Source organism: Rattus norvegicus, chromosome 8, assembly GCF_036323735.1.
Source record: "Rattus norvegicus strain BN/NHsdMcwi chromosome 8, GRCr8, whole genome shotgun sequence".
NCBI lineage: Eukaryota > Metazoa > Chordata > Mammalia > Rodentia > Muridae > Rattus > Rattus norvegicus.
This window is the reverse complement of record NC_086026.1, coordinates 42113804-42135285: the sequence shown is the minus strand read 5'-3', so window position 1 is coordinate 42135285 and position 21482 is coordinate 42113804. Positions and strand designations below refer to the sequence as shown.

General features: G+C 48.6%; 2 protein-coding genes across 7 annotated transcripts in view; one reads left to right on the top strand and one right to left on the bottom strand.

Annotated features, from left to right (window-relative positions):
* Positions 1-5355: 5355 nt before the first annotated feature.
* Positions 5356-14546, top strand: Vsig10l2 (V-set and immunoglobulin domain containing 10 like 2). Its single transcript, XM_039082297.1, has 12 exons — positions 5356-5434; positions 6474-6824; positions 7087-7362; positions 8910-9185; positions 9676-9924; positions 10496-10756; positions 12172-12462; positions 12790-13086; positions 13722-13844; positions 14094-14118; positions 14272-14324; positions 14449-14546. The coding sequence occupies exons 1-12, from the start codon at positions 5356-5358 to the stop codon at positions 14544-14546; spliced, it is 2379 nt and encodes a 792-aa protein (XP_038938225.1).
* A 1288-nt stretch (positions 14547-15834) lies between these two features.
* Positions 15835-21482, bottom strand: part of Cdon (cell adhesion associated, oncogene regulated) — an 86531-nt gene continuing 80883 nt past the window's right edge. For 5 of the 6 annotated variants that reach the window (XM_006242791.5, XM_006242793.5, XM_006242792.5 and 2 more), the window contains 2 exons: positions 19999-20258; positions 15835-19371 (listed from right to left, as the gene is read on the bottom strand). In XM_006242791.5, coding sequence (XP_006242853.1) covers positions 19208-19371; positions 19999-20258 — 424 coding nt within the window. In that variant the 3' untranslated portion in view covers positions 15835-19207. The remainder of the gene's footprint in view (positions 19372-19998; positions 20259-21482) is intronic. The other variant, NM_017358.2, reaches the window with a different exon arrangement.

The following is a 21482-nucleotide window of genomic DNA, read 5'->3' as shown; positions in this document are numbered from 1 at the left end:
CACCACCACCCAGCCAGCACCTTAGTCTAAAACAGCCCAGCCCCAGATTACTGCTTTTAATTGCCATCTCCGTTCTTCCGTGCCAACACACTAAGAAACTTGGGAGGCACAACAAAAATGGTGTTTGGGGGGTAATCTAACCCCACCCCCACCTGCCCCACCTCCGGACTTACTGACAATTTCCTCCCTGCCTGGGGTGGGACCTGTGCGTTAAGGGTAGCATTCACTTCTCAGTTCCTGGGCCATGCCTGCCCTAGGGTTTCCCTCTGCTGGTGCCTCCTGACCTCTGAGGAAGAAAACGTCTCTGCTGTAACCACCACCACAGGCCTTGCCCCTTAACTCTCCCCACCCCTACATACACCACACACACCTATTCCATAAATTCAGACTGTTAAATAAAAAAATAGGAAAATGTTAGCCTCTGTTCCTAATCCTTATGGCAATGTCGAACTGGACACATGGCTGAAGCATCGCTGACTTTATCTTTGCATACGATTTTAAGGTTCATAAATTACGTTATTATATTTCATCACTGAGTACTTTAACATTGGTTTTAAAAGAGGAGCACGGTGCATATTCCTGAAAGTATTACATCACATAATCAAAATAGCAATAATTTTCTGATATCATCTAATAAATGACTACACAGGAAAAATGAATAAATGAAGTGTGTGTGTGTGTGTGTGTGTGTGTGTGTGTGTGTGTGTGTGTTTTACTCAGGATAGAACCTAAAACCTTACATAAGCTAAACACACTCTGTACTGCTGAGTCGCCCACCAGCCCTGTAATCACATTTTAACCTTACCTCTTTTTAACTTATGTGTGCAAAAATATACCTTTGTTTATCTTTAATGCAAGTTTTAGAAAAAGAGAGAAAGGGAAGGCTTTCCATAAATTGACCCAGGAAAGGCCTGGTGTGAAGAGGCCCCTGGAACAGCGAAGCGGGTGGAAGGTTATTAATTTCCAGACACTTCTGGCACCACAAACAAGACCTTCTGTCCCACCACCCCAGCAGGTGCACTAGCTCCTGTCACGCCCTCGACAACGCTGTTCTTTCCTTTCTCTTCCCCCCACCCCAGCTAGGGCCTCCTTCATTTCCTCTCTAGTCTCCAAGGGACAGTTTACAAAGTGGTTGATTGGTGACCCCAGCTGGTCCTCTGCCCCTCCTTTCCTTCTCTCCATTTTGAGCATAGCGAGGGCGTGCTGACTGTGCAGCCTCTGACCCTCGTCTTCTCCGGCTCCCCAACTCATCTCCTGCTGGTGTCCCCAAGGGCCCATGTTGGCCTCCAGGAGGTGCACATGGATAAGCTATCAACGTCCAGAAGCATCTGCTTCCTCTACTCCAGCTGTCCCCAGTCTTCCACACTCTGCCTCTAAAGCCCTGATACTGAAGAGTCAAGTTCCAAAATGGCTACAACAGGCCGGAGAGCTGGGTTAAGGCACACAGCACAAAAGGCTGAGTCTGCAGTTGTCTCTAAGAGGCGGGGAGGTGAGGATAAGACAAGAAGCCAAAGGGCGAGAGTTACCTGACCCAGAGTTTAACAAGCAGCCAGTGTAGCTTTTGCCTGTGGCAGCACAGAGGTGGGAATGGGGAGGCAGTAGTAGGAAACCTGGGTGTCTGTGTCATTCACACTGCTACATGGTCAAGAGACACAAGAAAATGCTTGAAGAACCATGTCCTTTCAGATGTAAGAAGGTCTTCCCAGTCCTCCTCATGAGTTGGTTAAGGGCTCAAGATTTAAGAGTGCAATCGTTTCCTAATGGTCAACACACATGACCTAACAGGAACAATTAACACCCTCCCCATGCATATAGCTGAAGGATTTTGAGTATTCCTAACAGAAGAGAATTAACTCAGAAGTCCCGCAGACCCCTGGCTGGGCAGAGTGACCCATGGTGCAAGAGCAGACAGAGACAAACTGGAAAATACCCAGGCCTGGAGAGCTATATGGCACACAGAAAACAAAGGTGGAGAGAATTTGAGCATGTTTAGAAAATGTGCCTGGCAGACTTCCTCACGGAGTTGTTGAGACACCTACCCCATCCATCTCTTCCTACCTTCAGTCTCCCAAGGAAAAACTAGTTCCCTTGGGTACCACAGCTTATCCATGCAAAGAATCACACGAACAGAGTCTTTATAACAAATCTCGTCCTGAGGGGCTGGCACGTGCCTCAATGGTGAACACTTGCCTCGTATGTGGAAGGCCCTGTGTCATCCCCAGCACAACAGTTTATATTAAAATAAACACACACATTTTATTGGTCCTATTTCCTTGGAGAAAACTGATGAATATCCCTCTTTTCCCAACTTTATTTCCTAGGGTGTCCCTTATTTTAAAAATAAAGTGTGAACTGAGAAACGCACCTGAATCTTCTGTGATCTTGCTGCCCCTAGATAACAGGGAGAAATTGGGACTAATTTTGCAGGCAGCATAGAGTAACTTCTAGGGCAGGACAAACCCTTCTTACAGGTAGGAGCTTCCTGTAAAAATTTCCTAATTCATACTTTCTCAGTTCTTTTCTTTTTCTTTTTTTTTAAATTCGATTTTTTATTTACATTTCAAACGTTATCCCCTTTCCTGGTTTCCCATCCATAAACCCTCATCCTATCCCCCATCTCCCCTCTTCTATGAGGGTGTTCCCTGACCTATCCACCCACTCCTTCCCACCTCCCTGCTCTGACATTCCCCTACACTGGGGGATCCAGCCTTGGCAGGACCAAGGGCTTCTCCTCCCATTGATGCCCAACAAGGCCATCCTCTGCTACATATGCAGCTGGAGCCTTGGATCTGTCCACGTATACTCTTTGGGTAGTGGTTTAGTCCCTGAGAGCTCTGGTTGGTATTATTGTTCTTATGGGGTTGCAAACCCCTTCAGCTCTTTCAATCCTTTCTCTAACTCCTCCCATAGGGACTCCATTCTCAAATGGTTGGCTCCTCTGTATTTGTGATGCTCTGGCAGAGCCTCTCAGGAGACAGCTATATCAGGCTCCTGTTAGCATGCACTTCTTGGCATCAGCAATATTGTCTGGGTTTGGTGTGAGTATGTGGACTGGATCCCCAAATGGGGCAATCTCTGGATGGTCTTTCCTTCAGTCTCTGCTCCAAACTTTGTCTCCATATTTCCTACTATGAATATTTTTGTTCCCCCTTTTAAGAAAGACTGAAGCATGCTCATTTTGGTCATCCTTCTACTTGAGCTTCATGTGGTCTGTGGATTGTATCTTGGGTAATTTGAGTTTTTGGGCTACTATCCACTTATCAGTGAGTGCATACCACGTGTGGTTTTTTTTGTTTGTTTGTTTTTTTGGGGTGTGTGTGTGTGTGTGTGTGTGTGTGAGAGAGAGAGAGAGAGAGAGAGAGAGAGAGAGAGAGAGAGAGAGAGAGAGAGAGAGATTGGGTTACCTCACTCAGGGTGATATTTTCTAGTCCCATCCATTTGCCTATGAATTTCATGTAGTCATTGTTTTTGATAGCTGAGTAGTACTCCATTGTGTAGATGGACCACATTTTCTGTATCCATTCCTCCGTTGAAGGACATCTGGGTTCTTTCCAGCTTCTGGCTATTATAAATAAGGCTGCTATGAACATAGTAAAGCATGTGCCCTTGTTATACATTGGAGACTGGCTCAGTTCCCATGAGACAGGCTACTGAATACCTTGACTGGAAGGCAGTACAAGGTCCTCCACTACTCATCCTCAAAGCTCATCTAATTGTTTTTCTTTATCCATTTTAGTTGCATGTGTGTGCTTATGTTTGCATTTGAGGGAGCACACATACTGGGGACAATGCCTGTGTATATGGAGGCCCGAGCCTCTTGTTAGGAGTAAGCCTCAATCACTCTTCCCACTTATTCAATGAAGAAGAATCCCTGTCAAATTCGGAGCTCATCTCATTAGCCAGCTTGCTCTGGGGATCTCCTGTCTCTGCCTTCTGAGGTTGGAATTATAGGTGGGCCACCCTGCCTATATGACATCTGTGAATCCAAACTCCAGTCCTCAGACTTGCATGGCAAGTGCTTAACCACTAAGCCATCTCTTCAACATCTAAGGAGGTTCTGAAGGTTCCAACTTTGAGAAACATGGAGATCAAAACGAATGATATTTAGGATCCGTCCCCACTACATAGTCAGAATCTGAGTCTTAAGGACCACCTTCTCTTCTGTTTTCCATCTGAGCTGAGGGAATTGGGGGCTCAAGACTCCAAGAGGACATGGGAGACCTTGGCCATGGGTTGGGAAAGAGGGAGATAGAGTCTGTCCTCAGGGCTACTGTCCAAGGGCAAAATGAAAAAAGGTCAAAGAGCGTCTCTGAACCCAAGAAGAACCTGCCTAGGTTCTTTTACCTCGACAGCGATCCTGTCACCAGAACTTGACACCAGACATCAGATCTCCTGTGTCACTGGGGTCCAGGAATCTCACCCTCCCTTCAACCCTGCCAAAGAGGATGGAAAAATCTGACCCCATGTCAGACTGTCACTCAAAGACCATGAAGGCAACAGGACATGATAGCAAATATCCAAGATGAGGTATAAGAGAACTCTGGAGAAAATGCTGTTGTGCTGCAGCTCCAGATGCCACACTTCATCAGTTAAACCCTGTCAGGAGCACAAATGGTGCACCTACTATTTACTAGGCAAGGCTCACCTGTATATGTGTATGTGTTCCCATGTACAGATAGATGAGGGAGTCATATCCAGCATAGAGTACATAACATTTTAAGGCTTTATGAACTACAGCCCTACCCAAATCAAGACATAGGAAATTACCAAAATCCAAATGTTCACAACATACTAATGTAAATTTTCAGCAATGTTCACAATGTATCATAGCTTAGAGTGTAATTCTATCTATGAAGTTACCAAAGTTCCGAGAAGTTAGAAACTTCTTGAAATCCCATACTCCTTCGCCTATGTTTGACTCCTCCTACTAAGCCTCTGCTCACAAAATGGGGGGAGGGGCACAACCTAGAAGGGATGAAGGTCATTCATCAGTGTGTTGAACCTTAGTGCCTTTCCTTAGAACCTAATGTTGGGCAGGTGGCAGATCTTTAGGTTGGAGGCCTTATTCACCACCACATTCTATGGGGGCTGTAATATCATTCAGTTGGGTATACCCGTCCTCTCAGCTAGGCCTGTCCCTCCCTATACCCCCTCCCTAACTCCACCTTATGGATAGAGTGAATTATCAGGTAAATAATTCATGAGCTATCAGGCAGCGAGGGTAATAGGAGAGCAGGGGTATCAGGATGGCTGAGGTTGGCAACCTGAGTGTGATCCCCATCCTCCCAGGATTCCTGTGCCCTGAAGAGAGGGATTCGGGAATTAGGCAGGAGCCTCAGATGCCCTGATGGGGCCATGGTGTGTCTGAGCGCCCATCACAGACCCAGCTGCCGGCTGCTGATACTCTTCTGCCTACTGCATCCAGGGGCCTCAGGTGAGTGACACTCAGACTTTTCTCCATCCCCTCCCCACATCCCATTATTTCTTCCCTTTCTGCATTCACATAGTCATTTAATAGCATGCAGTCACGCCATCTATCTGCCAACATTTACTTAGCCTCACTAGCTCTAATACTTAATGTGCTGCTCTATTGTTAGTTGATAAATCAATGGAGTTGGGTGGACAGGTAAAAACTTCTCTCTTTCCCCTGGGTCACAGTAGGATTTGAGGAAGCTAGAGTCCTAGTCTGGAATCCTTACAGGGAAACCTCCAGACTCTGTGTAGCTCTCTTGTGTCCCCAGGACCGCCATGGTCATCCACCTAATCAGACTCACTGTAGGATGCTTGTTGAAAACAGAGTCTTGGTGATGGAGAGAGGAGTTGATGGTTAAGCAATCATGAGGAGATCACTTTGAATCTCAGAGTCCATGTAACAAACTAGGCATCCCTGCAAGCACCTGTTTCTCCTGGAGGGCTCTGAGGGACCCAATATCCTCTTCTGGTTTCTGCATGTGCATCCGAATACACACAAGTACACATATACTCAAACAGACACATGTGTACAGGTCCATACAAACACATAGATAAATACAATGAATCTTTAAAACAAACAAACAAACAAACAAACAAACAAACAAAAGACAGACTTCTGATCTCTGACCCCTTCTCAAACTTTGGAATTCGAACTCCCTAGTCTGAGGTGGTTTTTGGCAAATGATTGGATGGATGGATGGATGGATGGATGGATGGATGGATGGATGGATGGATGGATGGATGTGGGAGGCAGCAAGCAGGCAAGAGTGGAGAGGGGAGGCTCTGCTCCAGGATGCCCCTCTATGACAATTAAGCTCTCTTCAGTGCATCTAAATAGGGAGCCCCGCAGGCTCCTTCAGGGACTGTCTTTCCCACTGGCCACAGTAGTCCACTAGACTACCTGAGCCTACAGAATGCATAAAAGGCTCCAGGCTATGGGGTGGAATGCACCCTGGAATCTAGAGCAACACAGATATCATGCTTGTCTCTTGTGTTCCCAGACCAACCCTACCCAACCTTGAACACCCCTGGGGAGGAGGCTTCGTCTATCCAAGGAGTGCGGGGCAAATCTGTGGATCTAGAGTGCAGAACTGGGGCTGCCCCGGTGGCAGTCCTCTGGAGCTTCGCTCCACTGGGTTCCCTGGTTCTCCGGCCTGTGGCAGTCACCAATGGAGTCTCTTCGAAGGTGGAGTCCTGGGCATTAGCTCTGGGGGTCGTGAGTCTGAGGAACAGCACCCTGGTGATAGAGGAGCTCCGAGAGAGTGCCTGTGGCCACTTCCTGTGCCAGACCTTGCTCATGTCAGGTGGCCAGGTCCACACCACCTACTCGTACCTCACACTAACCGTGCTGGGTGAGGCACCAAGTCTGGTTGTCACCAGCCTTTGGCTAACCTGCTTCCTGTTTTCTATCTTTTTGCATGCACTTCCCATTCTCATTGCATGTGGTGAGCCCCAGATTTAAAGGGTGACTCCTGGAAGTGAGGAAACATAGGATTTGGAGGAAGGGATGTTCCAGATCAAGTGTCCAGACAATCCCATGGGCATCAGGGCAAGAGTCCCTGAACGCTGATCGGTCTATGTAGCAAACCAAAGGCTTCTCTGTCTTCTCATCAGTGCCTGTGTCTAAGCCTCGAGTGCAACTGAATGACCTGTCTCCAGTGGAAGGCGTCTCCGTGGTGGCCACTTGTGCTGTGAGGGAGGGCACAGAGCCATTGGCCTTCTCCTGGCACCATCATACACCCCAAGGCCCTGGAGAGGTCCTGGTGGGTCTTTCCCAACCAAGGCTCCAGCTAGATCCTGTCAACCGGACCCACCTAGGCTGGTACATGTGCAGTGTGGGCAATGCAGTCAACGAGCTCAAGAGTGATGGAGCCTTCCTAGATGTCGTCTGTGAGTTGGACTTGCCCCCCCCAAGTTTGCCTCTGCTCCCATTCCTGATGTCCCCACATTTTTTCACAAGAGTCCTCCAGTCTTCCAGAGACTCCAAAAGGTGTGTAGTAGAGGATGTTTTCCCCATCGGGACCCAACATGTCTCTCATGTCAAGGTTTTTAACCTTTGAAAGTCATGAATTCCCTTTCCTAGGAAAAGGAGTGTCTACTTGCATTCATGAGCTTACATACCACTTGGGGAGTGGCCTGAAAAGTTGGTCTTTATGTTGAGTATGTAAGGCTCTGACAGAGCAGCAGACCCCTTGGAGGATCAGGAGGAAGGACCATAATGCAGAGAGGACAGCAAGCTGGTCCACAAGACAAGGCTGAGGGCACCAGTTAGAAATCAGAAGGTCAACTCTGGAGGAGGAGAAGGCTGCTCCAGTGTCCAGACTGGTGGCCATATGTGTGTCTTTGGTCACTTGAGAATGTGGCCAATTTGAGCTCTATGAATAAGGGCAAAGTACACCCATGATTTTGAAAACTTTCTTGAAATAAGAAAATGCAAAACATCACAATAACTTTTAAATTCAGTAGCTGTTGAAATATTGTTTGGGATCTATTTGGATAATGTAAATATTGAAGTAAAGACCAGTGTGTGGTTTGATTGAATTTGCTATTTTTACTAAGGTTGACTATAAGCAATTTAAATCCACACAGTGCCCCCCTGCACCTATAGAGCCATGGTGCTCTAGAGAAGTCTGCTTAGTTGCTCTTTTTTTTTTTTTTTCCCAAACTAGGTTGTCCTCATCGCATTGCCCAGGCTGGTCTTGAGTTCCTGATCCTCCTGCCTCTACCTCTTGATATTCAAGAATATGTTAGCTTGCCCAGTGGCCCCAGGGTTTTAAGGAACAGGAACAGATGGCGCTCCCTTAGTCATAAACTAGGTTCTGTGTGGGGATTATAGACTGAAAACATGGAGCAGTGATGTGAGCAGGAGATCTGGGGAAAGAGGTAGCAGCAGAAAGAAGGCAGGCAGAGACTTCCAAACCCTCTGGGACTTGGAGAGAATGTCAGGAGTGGAGAACCCAATTTTGGAGAACAGGAGAGGACAAGGCAGCTACTCAACGAAGTGAATACTACCACTGGCTGTAGGGTCTATGCTTAGAATGTTGGCCTGCCATTTTTTCTTCCTTTCTGGAATCTGGAGTGGCCAACCATTCCTCAGGCAATTCCTCAGTCCCAGACACCTAGAGTAAGCTCCTCATTCGACCTCTTTCTCCTCTGCCTAGTAGGGCCCCTGCTTCAGCCCAACCCTGCACTCCAAGCTCAGTTCTCACAACATGAGACTCCTGCCTCCAGCAGCCTTGCCCGCTCAATTCTGTACCGTGCCTGAGACCCATCCTTCCCAGTCTCTGAGCAACTGGAGGCTCCAGCACAGACAGGGCTTACAGACAGCCAGTGTGCACCATGCGCTCCTGGAATGGCTGAAGAGAACCAGCAACAATAGCATGAGTGGATGAAAGGGCGAGGATGGAGTGATGCGATGAACCTTCCTTGCCCTCCAGATGGTCCAGACAAGCCTGTGATCACTGTGGAACCGCTGGGACTCTCTGAAGATGGGATCTGGGCCAGCGAGAAGGAGGAGGTGACGCTGAGCTGCCTGGCTGCATCCAATCCACCTAGTCACTACGTGTGGTTCCGTGACAACTCTCAGATCCACACCGGGCCCACCTACATCATCGCCAGTGCTAGCCGCACCCACACGGGCCTGTACACCTGCCTGGCACACAACAGACACCTAGATACCCACACCCAGACCACAGTCCAGCTCACCATCTACTGTGAGTGTTGGGTGGGGAGAGCATCCGAATCTGGAGTTTAGTCACACACGAGTCAGGCAGCCTCCAGCCTCCCTTGGGGAACCTAGGGTCAAAGCTGTTGGCTGCGGGGGAGAACTAGGGAAAGGCTAAGGGAGACCATGGGAAGAGGCTAGGGGACGGGAAGATCCTAGTCTTCCCCAGTTCTTCCCAAAGTCATTGTCTCCATGTTCTCAAGACCTGGACTGAGGCACAGAGAGGGGTACTGCAATGCCAGAGAGGCCAGCTGCCCGGGGCAAAGTTGAAAACCAAGAGCCTTTCATGGGGCCCTTGGAATCCTGCAGGAGCTCTGAACTGCCCTTAACCCTTTGTTCCTGGACCCAAAGGCTTAACATTTCTTGACTATTTCCTCCTCCTTTGTCACCCTGTTCTCCACATCCTGACCTGGGTCAGGCCTGCTGGGCACTGGCAAAGAACTCCTCTTCAGCTCCTTCTCACCCACCTCTCTACCCAGATCCCCCTGAAGGGCAGCCCTCCTGCGCTGTGCTCCCCACCCTCGAGGGTGTGACCCTGCTGTGTGCCTGGCCTGGGGGTTTTCCAAATGCTCAACTTCACTGGGAAGGGCCCCAGGGGATTGGCCCAAGTGCCTCCAGCAACGTCACCTGGAGTTATACAGTCACCGGACTTCCAAATGGTAGCGTCTTCACCTGTATGGGACAGCACCCAACCTTGGCTATACCTATCTTCTGTAGGGTCACTCTCTGTAAGTAGACACAGGTACCACCCAGAATGCTGGTATTCTAGGCAGTGTGGGTACAAATCAGGGGACATCTAGAAGGTCCTGGGGTCTGAAATTAAGCTCTGACTCACAGACATTTCAGGGAACAAGGAGATGGTGACATTTAGTTCTCAGCTTCCTGCCCATCATGGATTCAGCTCTTTTCAGTTTCTGCCCTGAGCCCTGACCTGTGACATCCTCACACTCACATTCTGCTTCTGCCTATTATATGTTGATCTGGAATAGACCTTCAGAGCTCTCTCTGCCAATGTCTCTTCCAATGTATCTTCTTCTGTATACCCATGCCAAAGACAGAGTTCCAATGTGGTTCTGTCTTCAAAGGGCCCAGACTGTCTGTTTGTCTACCTATAAGCTAATACTTGCCAACTTATAGAGAAGCTGCTTAGTGTCTGTCCCCCACCTTTGTGCTGCCCCATGGTCAGCCCTGGATAAGGGATGCAGACTGAGAGTGAGTGGAGAAGTAACTTAGGGGAGAGGTGGGCTTGCCAAGCCCTTCCCCTTCCCACGAAGCCACATTGATCTTATTTCTTTCCAGGGGAACCTTCTGGGAGTCCTACTTGTTGGACCACAGCCACAGTAGGTGACCAGTTTATCATGCTGAGCTGTGAGTGGCCTGGAGGTGAACCTCCCGCAATGCTGAGCTGGCTGGACAGACAGCAGCAGTCACTGGGTGACCTGAGCCCTTCCCAGGCTGTCTACCTCCTGCAGGCTCAGAGCGAACTGGCAGGCAGAGAGTTCACCTGCCAGGGTTCTCACCCACTCAAGGCGCCTGGCTCCCACTGCCAGCTAAGGCTGGGTGAGCAGGACACTAGTCATGGTTCTGGGGTTTGGACAGGGGGAGTTCTTCAGAACTAGGGTTAGGGGCTCTGGTGGGCAGTGCTAGGCTGCAGAAGTGAGTCAAGAGAGAGACGTATTCACTTTCCAGGAGCTCAAACTATTTACTTGGGGTGCGTGTGTGTGTGTGTGTGTGTGTGTGTGTGTGTGTGTGTGTGTACGTGCACACGTGCTCATGCATGCACGCATGAATCCTTACCACTCTGTTTGTAGAAGTCTGAAATCTAGTAGGTGATTTTCCCCTTCCATGTGCATTCTGAGGACTCCATGTGAACCCAGGTTGTCAGGCTTAGTGGCAAGCTCCTCTACACAGAGACATCTTACCAGCACTCCCCCACACCCCCATTTAATCCATAAAATGAGAGAGGTTGGTTGAGGTCAGTATGTCCAATAAAAATATAATATGAGCTAGATGTAATTTATTTAATTTAATATAGTTAAAATTCTTTCCCATGTAACAATGTTATTTATGAGTTATTTAACATTCTTTTCACCATCTTGAAAATGCAGCCTCTTTATAAGATTGCCATGCATCTCAATGTGTCCTGGCTTTACTTCAAGTGCTCAGTGGTCATATGTGGCTGGTGGCTATGGTCTGTATTGGACACCACTGGGCAGTACTGAATGGTGTGGGGACACTGGCTGCAAGTCTCATTTCCTCGTTTGCAGAAGAGAGGTGCCTGACCATACTCTTGGCTTTCGATGTTTCAAGTAGCAAAGCTCTCTCTACCTGTGTCCCTTGCTTTATCTACAGTTTGGTTCCTCCTTCTGTCTTCACCCACCCCCTTTCCAATCTATGAGCAACTGAAAAGAAAAGAGTCCAAGGTTTAAGATTTTGGGAGAGCAAACAGGAGTTATCACACGCAACAGATCTCACAAAAGGATTTCCCACTTACTTTCCAAAGTCTTTGAGGCTAGCATACTTTGGGGGCTTTAAGGAGACCCTCAGCCCAAAATAATTCCTTTCTGATTAATTGGTTTCAGAAATTCCATTGTAAAAAATTCAATGGCACCTGACAGTCTGGGGACTGTAGAGGCTGAGTGCCTTCTACGTCCTGCATTGTACCAGCAAGGAGATGGCAGGCCAGTACAGGAAGGAGGCCCCTGCTAGGTGCTGGTAGGGAAGTGAGTAAACACAACCCCTGCCTGAAGTAGGAGAGGCTGGGATGGGAAGGTGGGAGAACATTCGGGAACACTGCAATGACCAGCAGATCCTAGAGAAGACCACATCAGGAGTCTGAACAGGAGGGCTGAGTAGCCTAAGAAGAGCTGCCTTCTCTACTCACTCCAGCCACCACTTTCCCAACAATGGGGGCCACCACCTTCTCAACAGCTGGGGCAGCTGTTTACTCAGCCTTACCTTCTCTGTCCTTGCAGAAGTCCCACAGCTGACAGTGACTGAACCCCGAGTGTCAGTGCTGGAGGGAGAAGAGGCCTGGCTGGGCTGTGCTCTCCAGCGGGGCACACCACCTGCTCAGCTCCTCTGGCTGGGACCCCAGCAACAGCAGCTGGAAGGAAGTACTTTTGGATTCACGCTACACCCTGAGGGTACCCACCTGCGCCTTCAAGTCCGAGATGCTGACCCAGCACACCACAGGGGCACTTACCAGTGTGTGGCCCGCAATGCCTTGGGCAACAGTAGCCAGAGTGTGCTGCTGGAGATCCTGAGTAAGTGTAAAGGATGTGTGTGCTCCCGTGGCAAGAGATGTAGGTGCTCAATGGCTGCAGAGAGCTTCGCAGAAAGCTCTGAAAATTACCCTCTCCAAAATTTGGGCCCCTTCTAGAGCATGACCCAGGTGAGTATGAATCTGTTGGAATCCAGGCACACAGAAGTCCTCATTCCCTCATTTTATCAATGAGAAAGTGTGGTTTAAAGATGCTCGGGGATACACACACCATCCCGTCTATCTTTCCTCTCTGCAAACTCTCTATCCACAGGGGAACGCCATGTAACTGTTGCTAGGCAGACTGTCTGTGTCTCCATCTTCCCTCCAGGGTATCCAGCTCCTCCCAACGTCACCATCAGCCGACTGACCTACAGGCGACAGCGGAGAGAGGTGCAGCTGCAGTGGGCCATCTACGGCCCTGGCAACCTCACAGGCTTTCTGGTGCAGCAGAGGGCCAGTGTCCCCAGCTCAGAAGATGGTGCTTGGGAGGTAGCAGCTAGTGACATTGAGCCGGAGAGCAGGGACCGGCATCTGGGAGGGTTGGACCCAGCGGTCCTTTATGCCTTCCGTATCTTGGCTATGAATCACCACACGGCAGGACATCCTTCAGAGGTGAAGACACCAGGTGCTGGGCTAGCTGCAGGGAAGAACTCACCTCCTCCCACCCCACCCCCCAGAAAACTGAAACATGCCCCATGCTCCCCTCCACAGGGTACCATGCTCCAGCCCTTTGCCTCGTCCTTTAGCCTATCGTGCACGAGTCCTATCTGTTCTTTCCTACTGCTCTTTCCTGACTCTCCTAGGGCAGCTCAGGAGGCCCCAGGCACAGGAGCAGACCCCTAATTCAGTTTCAATCAGAAGGCACCGGAGAAGGAACGGATGCTAAGGGTTTATGAGGAACCCATTCTGTGCCTCAGTCCTCCATCTTGAAATAGGAGGGCTCAGTGTCCTGTTGCTCCTTCTATTCCTTATTTTATGGTCTGGTTCCTTCAGCCCCAAGATTGCCAAAATAAGTAGTTTCCTTATGTATCTTCTGCCAGAAGTGGGGATTTGGCTGGGGGTGCAAACCGTCAGCACCAGGCAGCCAGAACACCTCTTACGATGGGAAAGAACTGAACTCCACATTCCCAGGGTCCCCCACCCACAGCAGGCAGCAGAGCCTTTGGGAGGCACAGGGCACCGTCTCTGCCCCCTGTGAGTCACTGTTGCCTACGTTCATTGATGGGGGTAGTTAATACCATCCATGCTCTCACCTCCTAGTGGACCCTGCCTTCAGTGCCTACCCAGCTGTACTGGGTGCTGCAGGCACAGGAGCGGTGGTGGCATTGGCGACCTCTTTGTTGGTGTTCCAGTATGCTGCCCGGCACCCACACACTTTCCCCTGTGAGTGGGAATCTGAAAGGATGGGCTGTTCGACCCCATAGGGTGGCCAAGTGTAGACCTACCTACAGGAGAAGCTAGACTCTTTCCTTTGCTGTGATGTCATCCTTTGAGGGTCAAGACCCCAGGCAGCTTCAGGCATTGGGGCCATTCCCCTTAGACTCTGTATGGAGCCCACTAGGAAGGGGAGGGCCATTTTCCTGGGGTCCACACTGCACTGGTCAAGTAATGCCCTTTCATTTCTTCTCACAGGCCTGAGGCGACTGCTTATTCCTATGTGAGTGTACAACTTTATCTTTATGGGGTTCAGACTTTTCTTAATTGGGAAGGAAGGCTAGGAAGGTGCAGATGTCTAAAACATCCCTATCCCTCCTCTCTCTCCTTCCTCCCTCCCTCCCTCCCCCCACCTCTCCCACCTCTCCCACCCCAGGGAACACGAGCTGCAACAGAGGGCCTCCAGGGAAAGCACTGAGGCCCCAGCAGGTAGGCACCATCAGTGCCGATGACTACGCAAGAGTCCACTGCTGGTTTCCATGCATGTCAAGTGGTCTGAGAGCAGGCCCCACATCCCCACTTGCTCTTCTCTGTCCACTTATGTCCTTTCTAGGCACGGAAACAGCATCTATCACCTCAAGTCCAGACCCTATACAAGAATCCATCGATGCTCCAGTAAACGTCACCATCACAGTGACTGCAACACCGTAAGATCAGTAAAGGTGCAATGGGCTGAGGGAAGGCAGGCAGGCAGGGTGGAACGACCCCGTCACACTTTGGTCTTAAAACTTAAGGAGGCAATTGTTCCTTCCCCATCCAACACCCAGGAATCAACTACTTCCAATCCGACATCCAGACTCAAGAAGTGGTCCATGGCCCAGTTACAGTGCTCCACACGACACAAGAAGCACTGGTCCGGCTTGTGGCAGATAGAAGAAAAACCCACAACTGGAGACAACCGGGAAGCCATCTGCGAGCAATTGAAAACAGCACAGGGAATGCTCTCGGATACCAGGGAATTGAGAGCTGAGTTCTTTTCAGAAATGGGGGGGGGAGGACACACTGGGTTGAGTAACCCCTAACTCAATTACAGCTGATGTCTAGCAGAGCTATTTCAATTACAACTCCCGAGCTGGTTGCTTATTGGCGAGAAGAATCAGGTGCCTAGTGCAGCTTAGGAACATCGCTGACCGTGCAGCGGTCAGACTCCCGGAATCTGTGCCAGCAGAGGTATTCAGCAACACTCCAGTCACCAGGCCTGGGGGAGTTGGCTGACAGAGAGCAGAGGCTGTTCCAAAATCACACTCTGACAGCTGCCAGTGCAAGTCTGAGATCTGGGCGAGGCACAAGTGAGCGCTTGTTTGGCTGACAGAGGGGGGAGAGTCAGAACTCAGAGCTGCTCTGCAGAGGACTCAGAGGCAAGGGGCTGATCTGCCAGCAGTGCAGAAAGTGGCGCCTGACGGGAGACAGAAAACTGGGAGAAACCTAAGACGCTTCTTTGGTTTCAGCTTTCTTCGCAGCCCTCAGGGTGGGGCCTAAGGGTTAAAAGTGGCTTATTTAAGTATGGGAAATGAAATACAAAATGTCTACACCTTATAGAAAGGATTTTGCTGGTTTTCTTGTCAGGGAAGGTAATTGACTTCTACTATTCAGGGGAGTAAAGCGAGTTTCCTTGGGGGTGCTATTACAGACACTATGGGGAGAAGAACCTCCTCTCTCCTTACTTCTTTCCCATCCTTCTATCTCATGCTAAGCTCCTGTTGGGGTCCCTCAGACCCTCGTAGACAGCTGCTGTGGTCCTGCTCCCTCCTAATACTGGCAGCCACAACAAGGGAGAGGTGGCTGGGTCCTTGGGTGCTCTAAGGGACTTTGCAGAGCAAGGCAGAGAAATGGGACAACTATACACTCTTACTCACATGCCACTCTGTGCCCACAAGTGTGTGTGTGTGTGTGTGTGTGTGTGTGTGTGTGTGTATCCCTCTTCACAGGCGACTGCGTGTGAAAGCAGCATTCTCTTTTAATATAAAATCATGTCAACCAAATAAAACCGGTCAAAACTACATCACTTAGAGTATGTACAATTTCACACATAATAGCACAACTTTAAGGAAAATAAACATTTTTTTTCAATATAGTACAAAACATGCATCTCAGGGTCAACACGGTCAGAGCGAGCAATACAGGTAAAGGACAGTTCCACACAGTTTCCTGGTAGTGCTGGGGCTGACACAGAGAAGTGACGTCATCAGCCTGGAATAACAACTGTACAAAGAGAACCCAGTAAAAACCGTTCAACAGTGAGATCACCTCAACGGTTTAGAGTGACGCAATTAACCTATACCCTGTATAGCACCTGTCACCAGAGTCGGCTACGTAATTGGTGAACACAACCAGGGAAAGGTGACACAATTTACTAGGCCTAGGGAAGTTTAACGCTAAAGGAAGACTCACCCAATACATGAAGAGGCCCCTACCAGGTTCATGGCCAGTGAGCCAGTTGAAGGTTAAATGTTCACAGGGTTAGGAGAGGGTAGGAGTTGGGTGAGGGTAAGGGGAGGGTATCAAAGAGAGATTCCTGAAGATGATGTACTTGGTAAGAGCCCTGTCAGTTTGGGATGAGGGTGGACAGAGGGAAGCCCCACCAGCTGCAGTTGGAGCCTCACAGAGAAAGTTCGCAGCAGGGGTGGACAATGCACACGTTCTGGACTGGTTCCATGGAGGGTGAACCATAACACTTCCAGAAAGCAGGTAAATGGGGCATGGGTGACGGGACAGGTGAACTGGGCTCCAGTGCGGGCTCTAGCTCACTCATGGGCTGAGAACTTCATGCCTACTCTGTCTATTTGCTGTGGGGGTCAGATGAGATAACAGTAATAAACAGGGAACTCAATAAACAATTGTCCCTCCACAAGTGCATGCCATTCCACGTAGGAATGACTGGTGACCCCCCCACACCCACCCACACACATTTTTCCTATGTCCTCTTGATTCCCGGGGAAGTGACACTTGCTACAACCATTTCTGGTGACTGTGCAGAACATGAAAGTTCACAGAAACTCACACTAAGGAGAACTCAAACTCCTAAATATAAAGGCAATTATATAGATTTATATTTATATTTTATATATCTCAATATATAAAGCCATTTTTTATAAATAAAATACAATAAAAGGGTTAACACTTAAAACAGCGTTACTAATCATAAATAAAGCAGTCCACAATGAGATTGCCCTAAAGGTAAGGGAATTTTATCATCCTCATGGGCAAGCCCCACGTCAAACTCAATCTTTAAAAGCAGTTCTGACCCAAGGCTCGTGCCGACCTACCTGTTTCATGAGTCTCAGTGAACAACTGATTGCCCACGGACATTTGCTTCCTGCTTTCCTAAACGCCCTGCTCCGAGACGGCTTAGTTCCGACTCAACTGGCAAAGCGCACAGTAGGTCTCTACGCCATCCTTGGCAAGTCAAGATGTAAGGCTACAGCTAAGCACCTCCAAAACTAATTGCGGATGTTTTACACTATGGCCATGAACCCCAGGATCATAGAACTTGCTTCTATAGCACCCCGCTACCCATCTATGGAATTCTATTTACTGCAATTTTACAGAAGGAACTCTAGCGCAGTGGCTCTGCTGAAACAGCTCACACTCCCACTAGCAGTTCTATTTATAAAAGACACAGGCATATGTAAGGGAATACTGACGCATGTATATAGAGTTGATCAGTACAGTACCGTATTCTCTTTCGCTTTGCGGGAAACGAAAACAAAACGTATCCTGGAATTGTTTGATTCCGCATAAAGAGAAATAATGTTGGTTCCCTTCCCCCTGCCCCACTAAGGGATACACCATTCAAAAGCAGATCTGTGATCCACTAGGGCTTGGTTCAAGCTGTTGAAATGCATGTAAGCCTTCCAAAGACAGCTGCAATGTTCTTGTTGCTCAGAGAACAGTAACTGACTGCGTGAACCCCGCTGACTGAAGCCAGGGTTACTGCTCATAGTGATGGCGGCCAGAAAGACTGTCAGAAAAATGCCCTTAAACCCTCTCTCACAGCTAAGCCTTCCCTGACATTCTGCTGCAGTTTGGATACTATCTTCCAAAGCCTATCTGTGTGTCCGAAGTCTGATTCCCACGGCAGCATGTTTCGGAGGTGGCAGATTCTTGAAGAGGGAGGAGTGTGAGGTTGTCAGACCATTGAGGCGTGCTCTCAGTGGAGCCTTGAACACTCCGCTCCCCCCCCCCCCCGATTTACGGTTTAAGCTATTTCGCTTTGCTATGCATGCCCACCATGATATGCTTCCTCAACACAGGTCCAAAGCTACAGGTCTATTCAGCCACAAACTAGAACTTCTAAAACTGGGAGTCAAGATAACCCTGTGTTATAAGACAATCACCTCAGGAATTCTGCTCTAGTGGCAGAAGGCTGAGTCACACATGCTCACTCAGATCCCCCAGGATACTGTCAACACTGGAAGTGACAAAAATGTCAGCCTTCAGGTAGTGTAAACACCACAAGCAGTATGGGACAGAGGGAAGAGCTTCACTTAGAGGTCCCTTCAGCCCTCCTCTTTCTTGAGGCATGTAATATCCTTCTCTTCAAACTATCAGTTTAAAGGCCTTACTTTTGTATTTATTATATACCTCTGCAAGTAGTGCGAAGAACTCGTGGTGGCCATTTTGTAAATTAAGATAATAGGAGCAGTGGACCATGAAGGCATTACTTTTCCTTCTGAATCTGGTTCCCTTTCTATATAATACAATAATCCAAACAGACTTTACATGTTTCTGTGTTCATAACAACACTGGCTAATTTGATACCTAGAAGATTGATCGCTACTTGTACCCAGGCACAGAGAGAAAATAAGTCAGTATTAGTATTTTTCTGGAAGGTACTCAAAAGTGTGTCAGCTGGGTTGGCTATTATAAACATATGATCACAACTATGGTTGATTTTTAAATGTTCCCAAAAGTCTGACGACATGGGAGAGGTAACAGTTTTTCCATCTAGGAACGACTGGTGACAAATGTGAAATGGCGTGGGCAATCCTCTCCCCACAACTGAACAGGCCAGAAGATGGAAGCCTGCCAACTGAAGGCCCCAGAAGACACAGAATGATCCCCTGCTCTCCAGACGATTAAAAAAACTCTGCATTAAAAAAAAATAGGGGGAGGAAGAAATGGGGAAGGGAAAACATAAGGCATAAATAATATAAAAGGGCGCACATTTTAAGATACATTCATGACATTACTACTACCAAAAAATAAATAATGGTTTTCTCTGATTTGAATTAATGTCCTTCACACAGTTTGTCCCCAGGCCTGTGTGGTGCAGTTACTGGCTTGCAGTGGGAGGCCTGCTCACATTCCTCTCAGGTCTCTTGGGCTTGCTGAAGGACCACTGACAGCCCGTCTAGAGGGGGGCCAGGAGGAGACCACGCTGTCTTCTCACTGCAGTCCTCCAAGACAGGTGATAAAATAAGAGGACTCCAACTGAAAACTTTGTCCTCTGCTTCTGAATGACCGCTGCTGTCTCCTGAAAAACAGGGAGATTTGGGTACATTGCGGATTAATAAACGGGCTTCATACAGCTGCTTCTGAAAACAGTATGTTGAATAATAGAGAAACATACAAAAGGGAGTCCTGCTTACGTGTGGTTTGGATCCGAGGAAGAAAGAACACTTTAAAAACCTATGTAAGTCATTTGAAAGTATAATGATTCCCCTACGAACCCCTAAGAAAGTTTATATTCCTATAGACAATGCAAAGAGACGCAGGGCCCATGCTCACAAAACGCATCATCCCAGCAGGTTCTCTGTTCTGGTACTAATAAGTCCACACCTGTTTGGATAACGTCCCATGATGCAATGGGATTAGCAACCTGAGCCATCTGCTGCTACTGCAGTCTGAGTGTGTTGGACCTCATGGGATCTGAGAAGCTAAGCAGGGTCAGCTCTGATTAGTATTTAGATGCTGTGCTGATGGGTATAATGACAGAGAAGTTCCAAGAATCTCTTATCCACCTTTATCTTTTTGTCCAGTGCCCAAAGTTCCCACCCAGTCTTCTAAGTGTTCTGGGAGCCGAGCACAGGTGTGGCTTTCCTGACACAGCTTTTAGCCCACCGGGGACCAGGAACGGAAGGAGGAAAATGGCTCCCTGTACCTCTGTTGAACTCTGCTGTGTCTTCTGTGGAATCAGAATTGATGTCGCTTGTGTTGTCCTGGCGGCATGTACGCTGGGTAGGTGCTGGTGCCACGCTGTCCTTGAGGCACTCCTCAGGTATCTGGCCACCATCAGGAACTGTGGAAACTGGACACACTGGGAACTTCATGACACCGAGGGGCTTCATTTCCAGTCCATCCTGAGGATAAGAGGCTACCACTGGGACCACAGGAAGGGGACTGTTGGTTTTGGTGAAACACCTGCAGATTTAAGCCGAGAAACAGAACTGAGTGTTTAGGGGCATCAATAATTAAAATAGGCTTAAGTTAAACATATTGAATGCTTTGTACTCACTAACTCTTAAGAATTATGCTTGAAAAATAACTAATTGACTCATTAGGATTGAGAAATACCGAGACCCTGAAAACTGCGGTTGTAGTGGACGATGATAGGAAAATGTTCCGAAGGAAAACCACCCAAGGACAGAACCTTCCACGATAACCCAACTCATGTACTTCCTGTACGCCCCTGTCAGGAAACAACTCCCATGTCATTAACTAGTCCCTAAACACAGCAGGCAGAAGTGAAACACCAGCGAGGACTGAGGGAGAAACGAAGGAAAGAAAGCTTGGGCACACGGCGGCCACACGGGAGAATGGGCCTTACAACAGTCAGTATGGGGGGGGGGGGGGGGGGACCCGTGAGGTCAGGTGGCGCACTGGTTTCCTTTCTCAGTGCTACGACAGAATCCCAACAACAGCCACATAACGAAAGAGGGGTCCACTCTAGGTCCAAGTTCACGGGTGTGATGCACCACCGTGTGGATGGTTTGGTGACAGGACTGGAGGTAGCTGGTGACACTGCATCTGCAGTCAAGAAGCTGGTGCTCCATTTCTCCTTTGTATTCAGTCTGGGACTCGGGTCCACACTCACTGCGGGTCTTTCCACTTTCCAGTTAACCTGGTCCAAGAACTCCTTCACAGCCACATTTACAGCTTTGTCTCCTAGGTGATTCTAGGCCCTGCTACCTGACAGTCAGTATTAACCCCTCACAGTTGCTTTCCCCAACTCAGACTAGACATTTGGAAGCAAGCAGTTTTAAGATTTTTTTTCCCCATTGTCAAATTAGTTCCCTGGAATTTATCAGTACTACTTCATTTCAAACCCATTCTACTTTTATTTCCTGCCTCCAGTTTCATCCTGGGTAATTTCTGTGACCCCGCCTCCTAGGTCTTTGGTTCTTCTGTTGCCTCTTCCAATGGCTGTCGAGCTCACTCTGCACACTTCCCATTCACGTACCACGCCTTCTCAGACCTGAAGTTTCTATTTGGATTTTCCTCGGCTGAAATGCCCACATGTTCATTTCCCGATTGTTTATTTTCCTGTAAGTCCCAAACATATTTATAATATCTATTTAATGCCACTGCGTGCTAACGGTGAGGCTTGGGCCATGTCAGGATCTGCTTTTCCTGCCCTGCTGTGCA